The sequence below is a fragment of the Telopea speciosissima genome, chromosome 10 (genome assembly GCF_018873765.1).
Source record: "Telopea speciosissima isolate NSW1024214 ecotype Mountain lineage chromosome 10, Tspe_v1, whole genome shotgun sequence".
In the NCBI taxonomy this organism is placed as follows: Eukaryota; Viridiplantae; Streptophyta; class Magnoliopsida; order Proteales; family Proteaceae; genus Telopea; species Telopea speciosissima.
This window is the reverse complement of record NC_057925.1, coordinates 6224260-6236383: the sequence shown is the minus strand read 5'-3', so window position 1 is coordinate 6236383 and position 12124 is coordinate 6224260. Positions and strand designations below refer to the sequence as shown.

At 38.6% G+C, this 12124-nt stretch overlaps 1 protein-coding gene across 1 annotated transcript; it reads left to right on the top strand.

Moving 5' to 3' along the window:
- Positions 1–3139: 3139 nt before the first annotated feature.
- LOC122642301 (O-fucosyltransferase 20-like) lies at positions 3140–6430 on the top strand. Its single transcript, XM_043835742.1, has 6 exons — positions 3140–3821; positions 4045–4213; positions 4746–4835; positions 5019–5302; positions 5387–5645; positions 6051–6430. The coding sequence occupies exons 1-6, from the start codon at positions 3205–3207 to the stop codon at positions 6285–6287; spliced, it is 1656 nt and encodes a 551-aa protein (XP_043691677.1). The 5' UTR covers positions 3140–3204; the 3' UTR covers positions 6288–6430.
- Positions 6431–12124: the final 5694 nt, after the last annotated feature.

The following is a 12124-nucleotide window of genomic DNA, read 5'->3' as shown; positions in this document are numbered from 1 at the left end:
ACTAAAAAAAAAGAAAAGAAACTAAGGAAATCTTAAAAATAAATTAGAAGATATAAATGAAAAAAAAAATTTGAAAACAAATCATTTAAAAAAAATTCTATAGGAAAAATAAAGCTACTAGATAAATGATTTTCCAAATAGACCTGAATATGGTCCCATTTGGTGCTAGTTCTATATTATTGAAATCTTTTTTATTTTCTACTTTAAGCTTTTAACAAACTTAGAATGTTGCAATTGCTGGTTAAACTGAAGAAGTACTAAACGCATATGGTGGGTAGAATAACCACTTCAAACAAACAGAACCTAAGGAACGATGAAAAATAATTTAAACTAAAAAGTGGGAAACTTAAGTGTGTCCCGTGGTCCCCTTTTTTTGGTAATTTATCCCAATTTTTTCTGTCGGGTATCGTAAGGAGTAAAAGTGGCAGAGAATCTAGTACACATGCGAAACGTGGCTATCATCAGTTCCAGCGTGTAAAGTCTATGCCAGCTGGAAACAAAGGACTAATATCGATTATTGATCACTCTCTCTGAATCATCTGTCAGAATTGTTGTACCACCTTTTATCCCCAACCAGAACAAAATGGCCTTTCCCATGTTGCCACTTGCCACCAATGAGGACTGAAGAGTTGCTAGCAATGAAAGGAATGAAAGGGTTTCGTACATAAGGAGATAATGATCACCTTACTCTTGCCCGAACACATTGTTTCGATGGGATCCCTCTAATTAGAGGGACTTGAGGAAATGGATTGAACAAGGAAATATAGCAGATGATGATCCGATAGAAAGATGGTGTTAAGGTCATGGATTGAAGTATTTGTGTGGTATTGATTCTATTAGTATCAATAGATATTATTGATGTGATACTAATAAAGATTATTGTGTTGGGAATCCAAGTGGAAGGTAAAAGTAATAATTTTACATCAGATGTGAGTAATCCAATGTGAAGATTTATAAGTATTTAAGTATTATTTTCTTAACGGTTAGTTTTTAAAGATGAGTTCTACCCAAGTCTCTAACAAATGGTATAAACATGGAGATTCATACAATGAAACAAATATGGCCTAGAAACCTTTACTTTAAGATAACTTACTATATATGGAGAAGGAAAATTACATTGACACTATCAGTAACCTTGGATCAGGATTGCCCAGAACCAGACCAATTTTGACACATTTACCCCTATTTTTGTCGTAAAACAATTTTTTTATTTTATGGGCTGACCCAATCCGAGATTAGGAACCATGATTATAGCCAGGAACCATTATTGGAAAGTGGGGGTTATGTATCAGGCCATGAAGGAGCCTTGTCGGAAAAATGCAAAGTGGAGTGGCCGCAGATCACATGGTTTGATGGTGGGGAACCTGGGACAGCTGGACCACTCCACATCCCGACACCCTACTACGTTTCATCAATCATCTGTCATTTGACCAAATTGTCCTTCTCCTTGCCGGCCTTTAATTTGGCCGTTCCATTATCGCCAATTCTCCATATCCCATTTAACTGCATTCACTCTTAGTAAGTACGTAGTTTCATCAAATTTACAAGAATATATGTGATTAGTTTTTTGATTAATTAAAGTGTATTCAAATTATTATTCGACTAGTCTATGTTTAATTAGGTTGATTTTAGGTCCATTAAATAATATTTTAATTGTGTTAAGAGTCTTAAGGTGATTATTTATTAATTTTTTTTGGAGGAAAACCAAGTAAAGGATCACACAATGAGGTGAGGAGTATGGGTATCAATCGATCAGTTCAGTCTGATCTCGGCTGGGTTGAATTGAATTGGTTTTAGCTGGTTAATAGGGCAATTTGAAACCAAACTGCTAAGGAGCTTCAGTCCGTTCTCTACTTTTTATCGGGTTCAGTTTCTATCAATTTCATAAAACCTTAACCCAAAATCAAACAATAAGGGTTCAATTCGGTCCGACTAGTTGAGCTGAATTTTGACACCCTTAGTACTGGAGGGAGGTGTAATACTTCTACTGTTGAATTTTTTTCCTGTTCGGTTCCTTGTTTGGTACGGTTGTTCAGTTCCTCTCATAGAGAGGCAAAAATGACGATTTAACCTCATTCAGACAATGTATTCAAGTAGGGGGTTACGTCGTCATTTCTGACCCTCTATGAGAGGAATCGAACGACTGTACCAGACAGGAAACCGGAGACAATAATGATCCTCTACTGTTTAAGCATTCGGTGAAGTTTTTAATGTGTTTTCTTTTTATTGTTGCCACTTAGACTTTTCCTACTTCCTACTTGTTGGGGATGAAATTAAACCAACAAGATGGCTGGGTGAGCAATCTTTCACGTGAACCCATTAAATGTTTTTTAGGAAAATAGAGAAGGGCACAATGTTGGACTACAGATTTTAACGTGCATCCTCTTACATAATGAAATGTGGGGACCGTAGGATTCATATTGACACCCTTTATCATGTAAATGATACCATTATCTGCACTGCCATTAGTGTAGCAAGTAAATCCTCACCTACGCATCGTAGAAAAACCTCCTTGTGTTTTCATATGACAAATATGTTCGATTGGTAAAGATACATATGTAATTATTCTTAGTGAAAGAGAACGCTCCTACACCTAAATACAGGGCTACGTGAATTGAGCGTCACGTCACATCAACACATCCTAAAGTATTTCTGTCTTTCCATGGATGCAACAGTTACTTCACGTGGCCCTGTGTTCAGGTGTAGAAGCCACAGACCACACACGACGACCAGGTAGTGTTCTGTTTCCTTTAGTCTTATTTGTATTCAAATTTTACTGTGTACTCGATAACCGTATTTTCTAATAACAAAAAATCTTTTGCCAAATAAAAAATAATAATAACAAAAAAATCAAAAGTTTCTATTTGCAAATTACAAGTGAAGCAGGGGCTTTCTTGAAAATCCTATTAAACATGGATTCCGAAAATATATAAATGGGAAAAAGAACGATAGCAAAGAGCCAAAGACATTCAATTCGAAAAAACCTTCCAGAAAAAGCATCCATTCAATGGCTATGACGCGGAATCTGCGAATTGATCAAGTCTTTCTCCTACGCATTCCCGCCGCCTGCAACGTTTTTCTGTGTTAAAACCCGTTCCCTCTCTTCTTTAGTACTCAGTTTTTTACACTAATTTTACAGCTTTCTGAGCCTCCAAGCTCCTTTCTTGAGCTGGTGAGCTCGCTCTCTCTGTCTCTCTCTCTCTCATGGCCAAATGGAAGAACCACTCGCGCAAGCTCTCGTACATCTCTATACCATCTCAGATTGGCAACTCTCTTGCGGCTTCTTCTCTTCAGTCTCTCCTCCTTTCGCCGCCAAAGAAGTCTTCAAAGAATAATGCAAGCAAGTTTTTCAGCAACTCAAGGAACCCAAGATTCTGGGTTTTCTTGCTCTTTCTCTTCTCTTTGCTAGGAATGTTGAAGTTGGGTTTCAATCTCGATCCTTTACTTCCTCTCTGGCCGAATCCATGTTCAATGGGTCGTCAAGCTCAGGTGTTGACCGACAAGGGCAAATCGGTTTTGTCATCGGGCTTTCCATTCAAAGCTCAGGAGGTTGGGGAAGATGGAGAAGAAGGTGAGGAAACAGAGTTCTGGAAGCAGCTTGACGGTTTGGGTTATCGTCCCTGCTTGGATTTGAGCCAGGAGTATCGACGGTATAGCGCTGGGATTGTGAAGGATCGGACCAAGTATCTGATGGTTGTGGTTTCTGGTGGGATGAACCAGCAGAGGAATCAGATCATTGATGCCGTTGTTATTGCTCGGATTCTTGGAGCTGCTTTGGTCGTTCCGATCTTGCAAGTGAACGTGATTTGGGGAGATGAAAGGTAAAAACAGAGTGTCCGCAATACTGATTAATTGAACTAGCAGAGACCAAAAATGGAAAAAGAAATTAAGAACTTTAAATCGTGTCTGGTTAAGAAACTTATTGAGACCTTTTTTTGGGTTCGATACTTTTAATGCGATGGTGGGTTATCTTGATTACAGCCATTTCGATACAGAATGGACAAATTAATTGAATCTTCTTTCGAAAATTTTTGGTGGGTGCAGCGAATTTTCTGATATTTTCGATCTGGATCACTTCAAAAGAGTTCTTGGCAATGATGTACGGGTAGTTTCATCATTGCCCTCGACGCATCTGATGTCAAGGCCTGTGGAAGAGAAGCGGACCCCTCTTCATGTCTCTCCACGTTGGATTCGACAACGCTACCTCAGTCGGGTAAGAAATACAATAAGCCTTCAAGAAGAATCATTTGAACACTTGCTTGTGTTTATTAATTCTTGAAGAAGAAAGAGTATTCAGGATTGATAAAGCTGTGTTTCTTCATTTATAACTTCATTTTAACTTTTAGTTACTCAGTTTTAATGTTTTTGGATGTGAGTATTTGTACTTCTGTGGATTAGAATCTCTTGAAGAACCCTTTAATTTCCCTCAATCTGTAGCTGTGGGAAATTTAGACCGTAATCAATCTGAGAACTTAAACTGATCTGTACCCACAAAAGGGGGGAAACTAAAATAACTTTCTGATTTAAATGATTTTAATTGAATAAGCCCCTTCAGGAAAGTGTTGCCGATATATGACTTGCCAAACAAGTCACGGTGATGGACATTTATAGTCTTGGCAAGTGATAATTATGTTAATTAATTTAGAAGCTATTGCCTTTAATTTCTTTGCTCATCGCAGTTATTTTGGTGGATGCCAATTGGCACAAAGATGACATTGATTTTTTTTTTCTCTTCTCTTTTGCAGCTTAAGAGGGATGGTGTTTTGCTCTTACGGGGTTTGGATTCTAGACTCTCAAAGGATCTTCCCTCTGATCTTCAGAAGCTCCGGTGCAAGGTATTTATTGGTCTGATATAACTCATTTTTAGACTTCAATCTGTTTTGGAAGCCTTAACTGAATGCTGATGAATTAGTTAATAAAGTGTATTTTCATTTTGTGCTGGGTTACTGCCTTTTTTTCTCTGGTTTGGTTTGGACTCTTAATGTTGCATTCTCTCATTTGATATTGTGCTGTGTTAGGTGGCGTTTCATGCGTTGAGGTTTGCCCCACCCATTTTAGATCTCGGTAACAAGCTAGCAGAGAGAATGCGGAGCAAGGGGCCGTACCTTGCTCTTCATTTACGCATGGAGAAAGATGTTTGGGTGAGGACTGGCTGTCTTCCTGGGTTGACAGATGAGTATGATGAGATAATTCACAATGAGAGAAAATTAAGGCCAGAGCTCCTTACCGCAAGATCAAACATGACTTACCATGATCGCAAGCTTGCAGGGCTCTGCCCTCTAAATGCACTGGAGGTTACCAGGTAGGATTTGAAAGCCTTTAATTGCAGAATTATAAAAGTTATGTTGTTTCTTTCAATCTGAAGGTTATCTTACTTCTTGTTTAGGCTGCTTAAAGCACTTGGAGCCCCAAGAAATGCAAGGATATATTGGGCAGGAGGCCCTCCATTGGGTGGACAAGAAGCTTTGCTACCTTTGACCAGAGAATTTCCTCATTTCTACAACAAGAATGACCTTGCCTTGACTGGTGAATTGGAGCCATTTGCAAACAAAGCTTCCCTTCTTGCTGCTATTGATTATATAGTTTCTGAAAACAGTGATGTCTTCATGCCATCTCATGGTGGGAATATGGGCCATGCTATCCAGGTATTACTAGTTTTGAGCCATCTTGTTAGTGATTGCACTTTTGCTAGTGATGTGACTAGACGTCCATCCCCACTTGTTCTAACATTGTTAACACTCCATGAAATCATTAAATTGTAGACAAAATCAATTTGCTGAATTGACACAGTAAATGAATTCTGAGTTAAAAAGGTTCTATTTCATAGCCCTTCATAGTTCAATTTAAAGAACATGTGCAAGTAGATTAATGGTGGGGTTTTATAAATGCTTCTTTTAATGACTCAGATATGCTGCTGGAAGGCTATACTAAGATTGGGACCCTTTTCTGTGATTTAGCATTGAGGAGCCATTAGGCCCTCCATTTTAATTAAAGAATATCGTAAGTTCTTGCTTGAATTTCTAACAGCTATAAATATGTTGTTGAAACAGGGACACAGGGCCTATGCAGGGCACAAGAAGTATATAACCCCAAACAAAAGGCAGATGCTTCCATATTTCTTAAATTCTTCCCTGCCACACTCTGAGTTCAATAGGATTATAAAAGATCTGCACCATGATTCACTGGGGCAGCCAGAGCTCAGAACAAGCAAGGCTGGGAGAGATGTAACAAAGTATCCTGTCCCTGAGTGCATGTGCACTGATTCTACCCCAAGATCTGTGGCATGACTCAACTTTGACAGGCTTCCCATGGGATTGGAATTCAACAGTTTTCTTCATTGGAAAACTTAGCTCAACACCATCCTTGAATGAGTTGTATGTTTTGAGGCTTGAGACCTTCCATTCTCGAGGGCACCATGGCTCCTGAGCATCTTGGAAGCACAACTTCTGTAAGTACCCATCTATACATGATTACGCAATGCCACCTATGCATGTGAGAAGGAACACCATGGCTTGAGGCTTGAGACCTTCCATTCTTGAGGGCACCATGGTTCCTTAGCATCTTGGAAGCACATCTTCTGCAAGTACCCATCTATACATGATTACACATTGCCACCTATGCATGTGAGAAGGAACAAAAATCATTTTTTATTCTTTTTAGTATAGTTTCACCTAGGAAATTATTTGTTCCTGTTTCATTCTTTTTGAGCATACAGGTATCATGGTTAACTACTTGTACATAAATGTATAAATGAGTATACGTTGAGGTTATTTAATATCTGTGACATCTTATTGCCACTTTTCTCCTCCTACTTCATTTAGTGATAGGAAATTTGGTTAAGGTTTAGTGGTTGCTTACTAAAGAGAATGAGATCAGGTTTTGGAACCAGGACCGACCCCCCCCCCCCCCTCCAAAAACCAAAAAACAAAGAAAACACACAAAGAAAAGAACAAAGAGGCTTTGAATTGCATTTCCTGTGCCAACCACCTTGGTTTTCTTTTGATATGACTAGTGATCATATAATGAAAACAGGTTCTGAAGTTGGCTCTGGCAAACTAACTCACCCTGAAAGAAATAGAGAAGGGCTTCACAATTGCATTTTATGGTAACAGTTAGAAGTCCCCTGAAAAATTCATCTAGACCTTCTGGGAGACTAGATGCTAAAGGAGTGGTACCTTGTTCTGTTATCTGTTAAACCTGTGCTCTTCCAGGGGATTACTATATTTTCTGATGTATGTTGAAGAGAATTATTGGTTTATGCAAAAACAATGAAAGAGATCGCTCTTCTCTTATTGCTGCAGCCCTTGTGATCATAGTAGAAAATATTTTGATCACAATGGCTGTACCATGTTAAATAAAGTGGGAAAACCCATGAATTTACCATTTGGGGCGGGGGGGGTATATTAAGGTAGGAAGTCTCATCCCTAACTTGTTTACAGCAGTAAAAATGGGTTCTTATGAAAATGGTTTAGGAGCTCATATGGCACAATATCAGCTCAAGTTCTATTCTTTGATCTCCAAATTTGTGTTTCTCGCGTTGATAATTGCTTCAATCTCCTTCATTCTCCCATTAAAACTTACTGAAATGCAGTCCTATTATTTCCAACCACTACTGAGTTCTCTGTATAGCTCTGGGTTTTCAAAGTCTGTATGTATTGTCATTTGACAAAATTGAATTAGAATGAAACTTGACATGTGAGTAAGTGACCTAAAGATCTACATTGTCCACAAATTTTGGGTCCTATCTGATCTATCTCAAAACAAAATGGAATCTTTAATGCATCATAATAATGCAAATATATAGAAACAATGCAACACAAAGTGGATCATATATTTGAGTTCTAGGTTGAAATTTAACTTGCAACCAATCAAGTGTGTCCTTTATATATCCAACAGTTTGGATTAGCCACATCAGCTCACCCTTTATGTCAAGGAATTGAGGGTGGTAATTGGGCATTTGGAAGGGTGGGGTACGATTTAAACAGGAAAAGGGTAGCTTGTCTTGGTCCATCCCCATATAATCCACAAGGTCCAGGCGGGTAGCATGAGAAAAAGGGCACAGCTTTTTTCTGACAAGCATGTTCATAAGGGTTCTATGAATGACAACCTGTTTGTGTCACATGGTATGTTAGATAAGGTTGAATTGTTTTATTTTTTTATAAAACAAATAAACCTTAAAAGAAATAGTTTACAAGTTTGTATAATTTGGTGGATAGATCTAATAATCTAATGTCTCGTATAAGGATTGAGATGATCTTTTAACTCATTGGATTTGACCCTCAACTGATTGGATTGAGAAAGGGTATTCGGACCTTTGTAAATAGGGGCAGGAGTTAATCATGAAATTCACTATTCTATGAGTCTAACCACAACGTCGATGAATGATGGAAACCTTTCTCCCATACTATTATGTAGGGGTGTCAACGGGCTGGTTCGGGCCAGTTTCGGTTCAGGTTTTTCAATTTCGGTGTGATTTTTATAGAAATCGAAACCAAATCATTAAAAAATATTCGGTTTCGGTGCTGTTTCGGTTTCGATACGGTTTGATTTTGTGTCGGTTTCAATTTATGATAACGGGTTGATATCGGTTTGGATTTGGTTTGGTATCGATTTTATAAAACTAGTAAGGTCCGATTAGTGCTAATTTTTCTTCTCTTTCTCTTTTAACTACATAAAATATTTCAAATACAATGCATCTTTGTATCCTATGTCCTATGGCCTATGGATACAATTGGTTGGGTAATCACCAACAAAGGATATGAGATAAAGTGAGAAACTATCACAACACATTTAGGGGGCAATGGTGCATTAGGCATTTACTGATTTACTCATTTATCGGGTTAGGTCGGTTTGATTTGGATTCGAGCCTAACGGTTCGGGCTACCGGTGCACCATCAGGGTAGCCCAAACCAAACCAAACCGTTTGCCTTTTTGGATCCACGAACCAAACCGAACCATTAAGAGTTCGGTCCGGTGTGGTCCGGCCTCATTCGGGCTGGTTCGGGCCGGTTTCATCGATTCGGATTGGATATTGAGACCCCTACTATTATGTCAAGTGAGTGAAGATTGCAAAGTGGCAAAATAAAGCTTTCTATTAAGAGGGTATTGATCAGTTTTGAAATCAATAATGATATCGATACGTATCAGTCATGTCAGGTTGGATCAGACTGTTTTACTCCTAAAAAATATCTGATATCTATGCTTTTTTGCCCGGATTATCCTCCCTTGTTCTAATATTGTTGATATTATCGATCGTGGCTGATCTGATACCGATATCGATACTGATATTGATACCTAAAACCATGACTTACAATTGAAAAGATGCATCCCGATAAGGCAATAAAGAGTATGATTGAAGTCAAAAGTTTTTGTGCACTGTAGGGTAAAGAAACGTACATTCATCTAGGGTAACTGCCTGATGTACAATGTTTATAATATACCCTCCCGTTGTTAACTGATAACTTCTCCCCACCATCTAAATTCCTTGGTTGATAGTGGGTGACGGAAAACTACCTTTACGATTTTGTTTTGGGTAATAATTAATAAGCCAAATTTTCTCTGTGCTACACCTAGACACATGGGGGTGGGCAAAATGAAACCTTGCCCCTAAATAACGAAAATACCGTCCCCCATGTGTCTAAGTGTAGCCTGTGCTGCGAATAGTGATGTAAATGGATGTGATCAGATCCGGATATTCCATGGTCGAATACAGATACCTCTAAATGGATTCGGATGCAGATCAGATTCAGATTTTTGACCATCTGTTTACATCTGTGCCTTGTGTAACCTGGACCTTTCTCCACCTAGTGGATACAATTCACTCTCAATTCATATATCTTAGATCATGATTTGCTTTTCATTATATTCAAAAACCCGTTGAATCTTCAAAAACCCTCAAAATCATTATTTACTTAATTTTTTATTATTAAGTATTCAGAATTTATTTTAGGCGGATTTTTGTCCGGATATCCCTAAACGAATACGGATGTCCCTAAATGGATATGGATGCGGATTCAGATTCAGATTTCGGTTATCCATTTACATCCCTAGCTACGGCACAAAGATCATTGATCCTAACTAATAACTACCTTCATATATATTTTTTGGGAAAATGCTCTCTGCACTATGGATGCAAGATGTAGCCAAACAGAGGGGGTGGGCAAAATGATCGACCTGCCCTCTAAATGATCAAAATGGCTGTCCCGTCCCATCCCATGTGTTTGGGCGTAGCCTGCACCCCATGCGCTCCCTAAGAGAGAACATCACCCCATTTTTTTGTTTTTCTTTTTGGTAAACTGCCTTCATGATTGAATCTAGATTTGTTACTAGAAATATCCAGGGGGGGGGCAATTTAAGTAGACATCTTTACATCATAGATGTATCTTTCCATAAAACTTTTTGCCTAATAATGCTCATAGGGTTACGGACCCTGCTGAATTAGGCAGCGTACTGTGTGATAGCGGCTGATAGCGGCTGATGGAGCCAATGGACCCCAAAAAAGGCAAAACTCCAGAACTACTTTGACAATAAGGTTCGTGGGTCGGCCTGGTCGAGTTGAGAATTGTCATTATTCTTTTAGGCCAAATGTTCTTTGGATCAGAACGTTCAGATACATGGGGGTGAGCAAAATGATCACCTTACCCCTTACATGGCAGGCCCATGTATTTGGGCGTAGGTTGTGCTGCGACACAAAAAACATCAACCCATTCTTTTATTATGAAAGACACTAAAATGTGTAAAACTTTGTACTTTGTTTTTCATGTACACCTTGTTGGCACACCTGATCTGATCATAATGGGGTTTCTAGTTTCTACTAGCTAGGGTGTTAATTTCCACCTCGCCATGCAACACGGACTTCGAAATAAAGGGTTTGGGTCATGGATCCAGTTATTGGTATCTATGGCTTTGATGGCAAGTTCCAAATTAAAGGGTCATGCTTAATGGTTCAATATTTGGTTCATTTTTGAACCAGTAGAGAACTGATTCAACACTACATCAACATTGTCTCTAGTTGGACCAATCGAAACAGGCCAGTTCACCTCAGACTGAGCAAACCCTTATTTGTTCGGTTTCAGCTTGTTGGGATTTTATGGAATTGATAGAAAATGAATCGAATGCACAAAAAACCAGACCAAACCTGATAAAAATGAGATCGAACCAATAGTAATTCGATAAGAAACTGGAAAAAAACCCAGTGTTTTCCCCTTAAGTTCCTTATGTACACATGTACACCTGAAACCCGACCGGACTGAACTCGATAGTAGCCCAATAACAAACCGATAATGAAAAAATTCAATAAGAAACTGAACCAAAACCAAAATCTTTTTCAATGGTTTTGTTTTAGGTTGGTCCAGTAACAAACTGAAACTGATTCAGCCTGATCAAAACCAGACCGAATCAACGGACTGACATCCTTATCTACAATTAGTAATTATGGCCCCAATCCTTGTGAACCCTTGTCAATTTTAAAATTAGATTGGATCGAAACTTTATAGGTATTCACATTTTTTCGCCTAATGCGATCCAACCACTTACTGAACTCGACTCAAAATTTGAGTTTAATTTGACATCATTCTAGTCACAGAAAAACTTGTTCCTTCTCCACTTGAACTAGAACCATTTCCAACCAATACTAGCCTAACCTAAGTAATCCTTTTTTAGGGTATATTAAGGCTGCATTTGGTATGCATTCTAGGTCGGTTACGCATTCTGAATGATAAAAATAATTGTTTTTATTGTCTAATTAGAATGCAAAATTGGCCTAGAATGCATACCAAACACAACCTAAGATTAAACCAGTTCCGGGTTAACCCATCAATCATGCACAACAACCTTCCCATGCATTCTGGTGGGGCTTAGCATCTAGTAGTCATAGACATATAGAATGGTATATCAATTGAGAATTACATCCACTTGTTAATAGATGCATGCAAACTTTTTTCGGGTGGACTGGGCCTAGCTCAATGCCTTAATCTGAAACCCGGCCTGGCCGAAACCAAAAAAACTTAGTTTTGGGCTTGGGTTTTTTGGGCCCAAATTTGTGGTGTACAGTATAAAGCAATCTGTGGTTCATGAAACAAAGACAAATTCCTGCTCATTTATTCATCTTTCCTAGTACAGAAAC

Coding starts and splice junctions, on each gene's coding strand:
- LOC122642301 (XM_043835742.1), top strand. CDS start 3,205: ATGGCCAAATGGAAGAACCACTCGCGCAAGCTCTCGTACATCTCTATA. Junction 3,822..4,044: donor GTGATTTGGGGAGATGAAAG/GTAAAAACAGAG, acceptor TGGTGGGTGCAG/CGAATTTTCTGATATTTTCG. Junction 4,836..5,018: donor TTCAGAAGCTCCGGTGCAAG/GTATTTATTGGT, acceptor GTGCTGTGTTAG/GTGGCGTTTCATGCGTTGAG.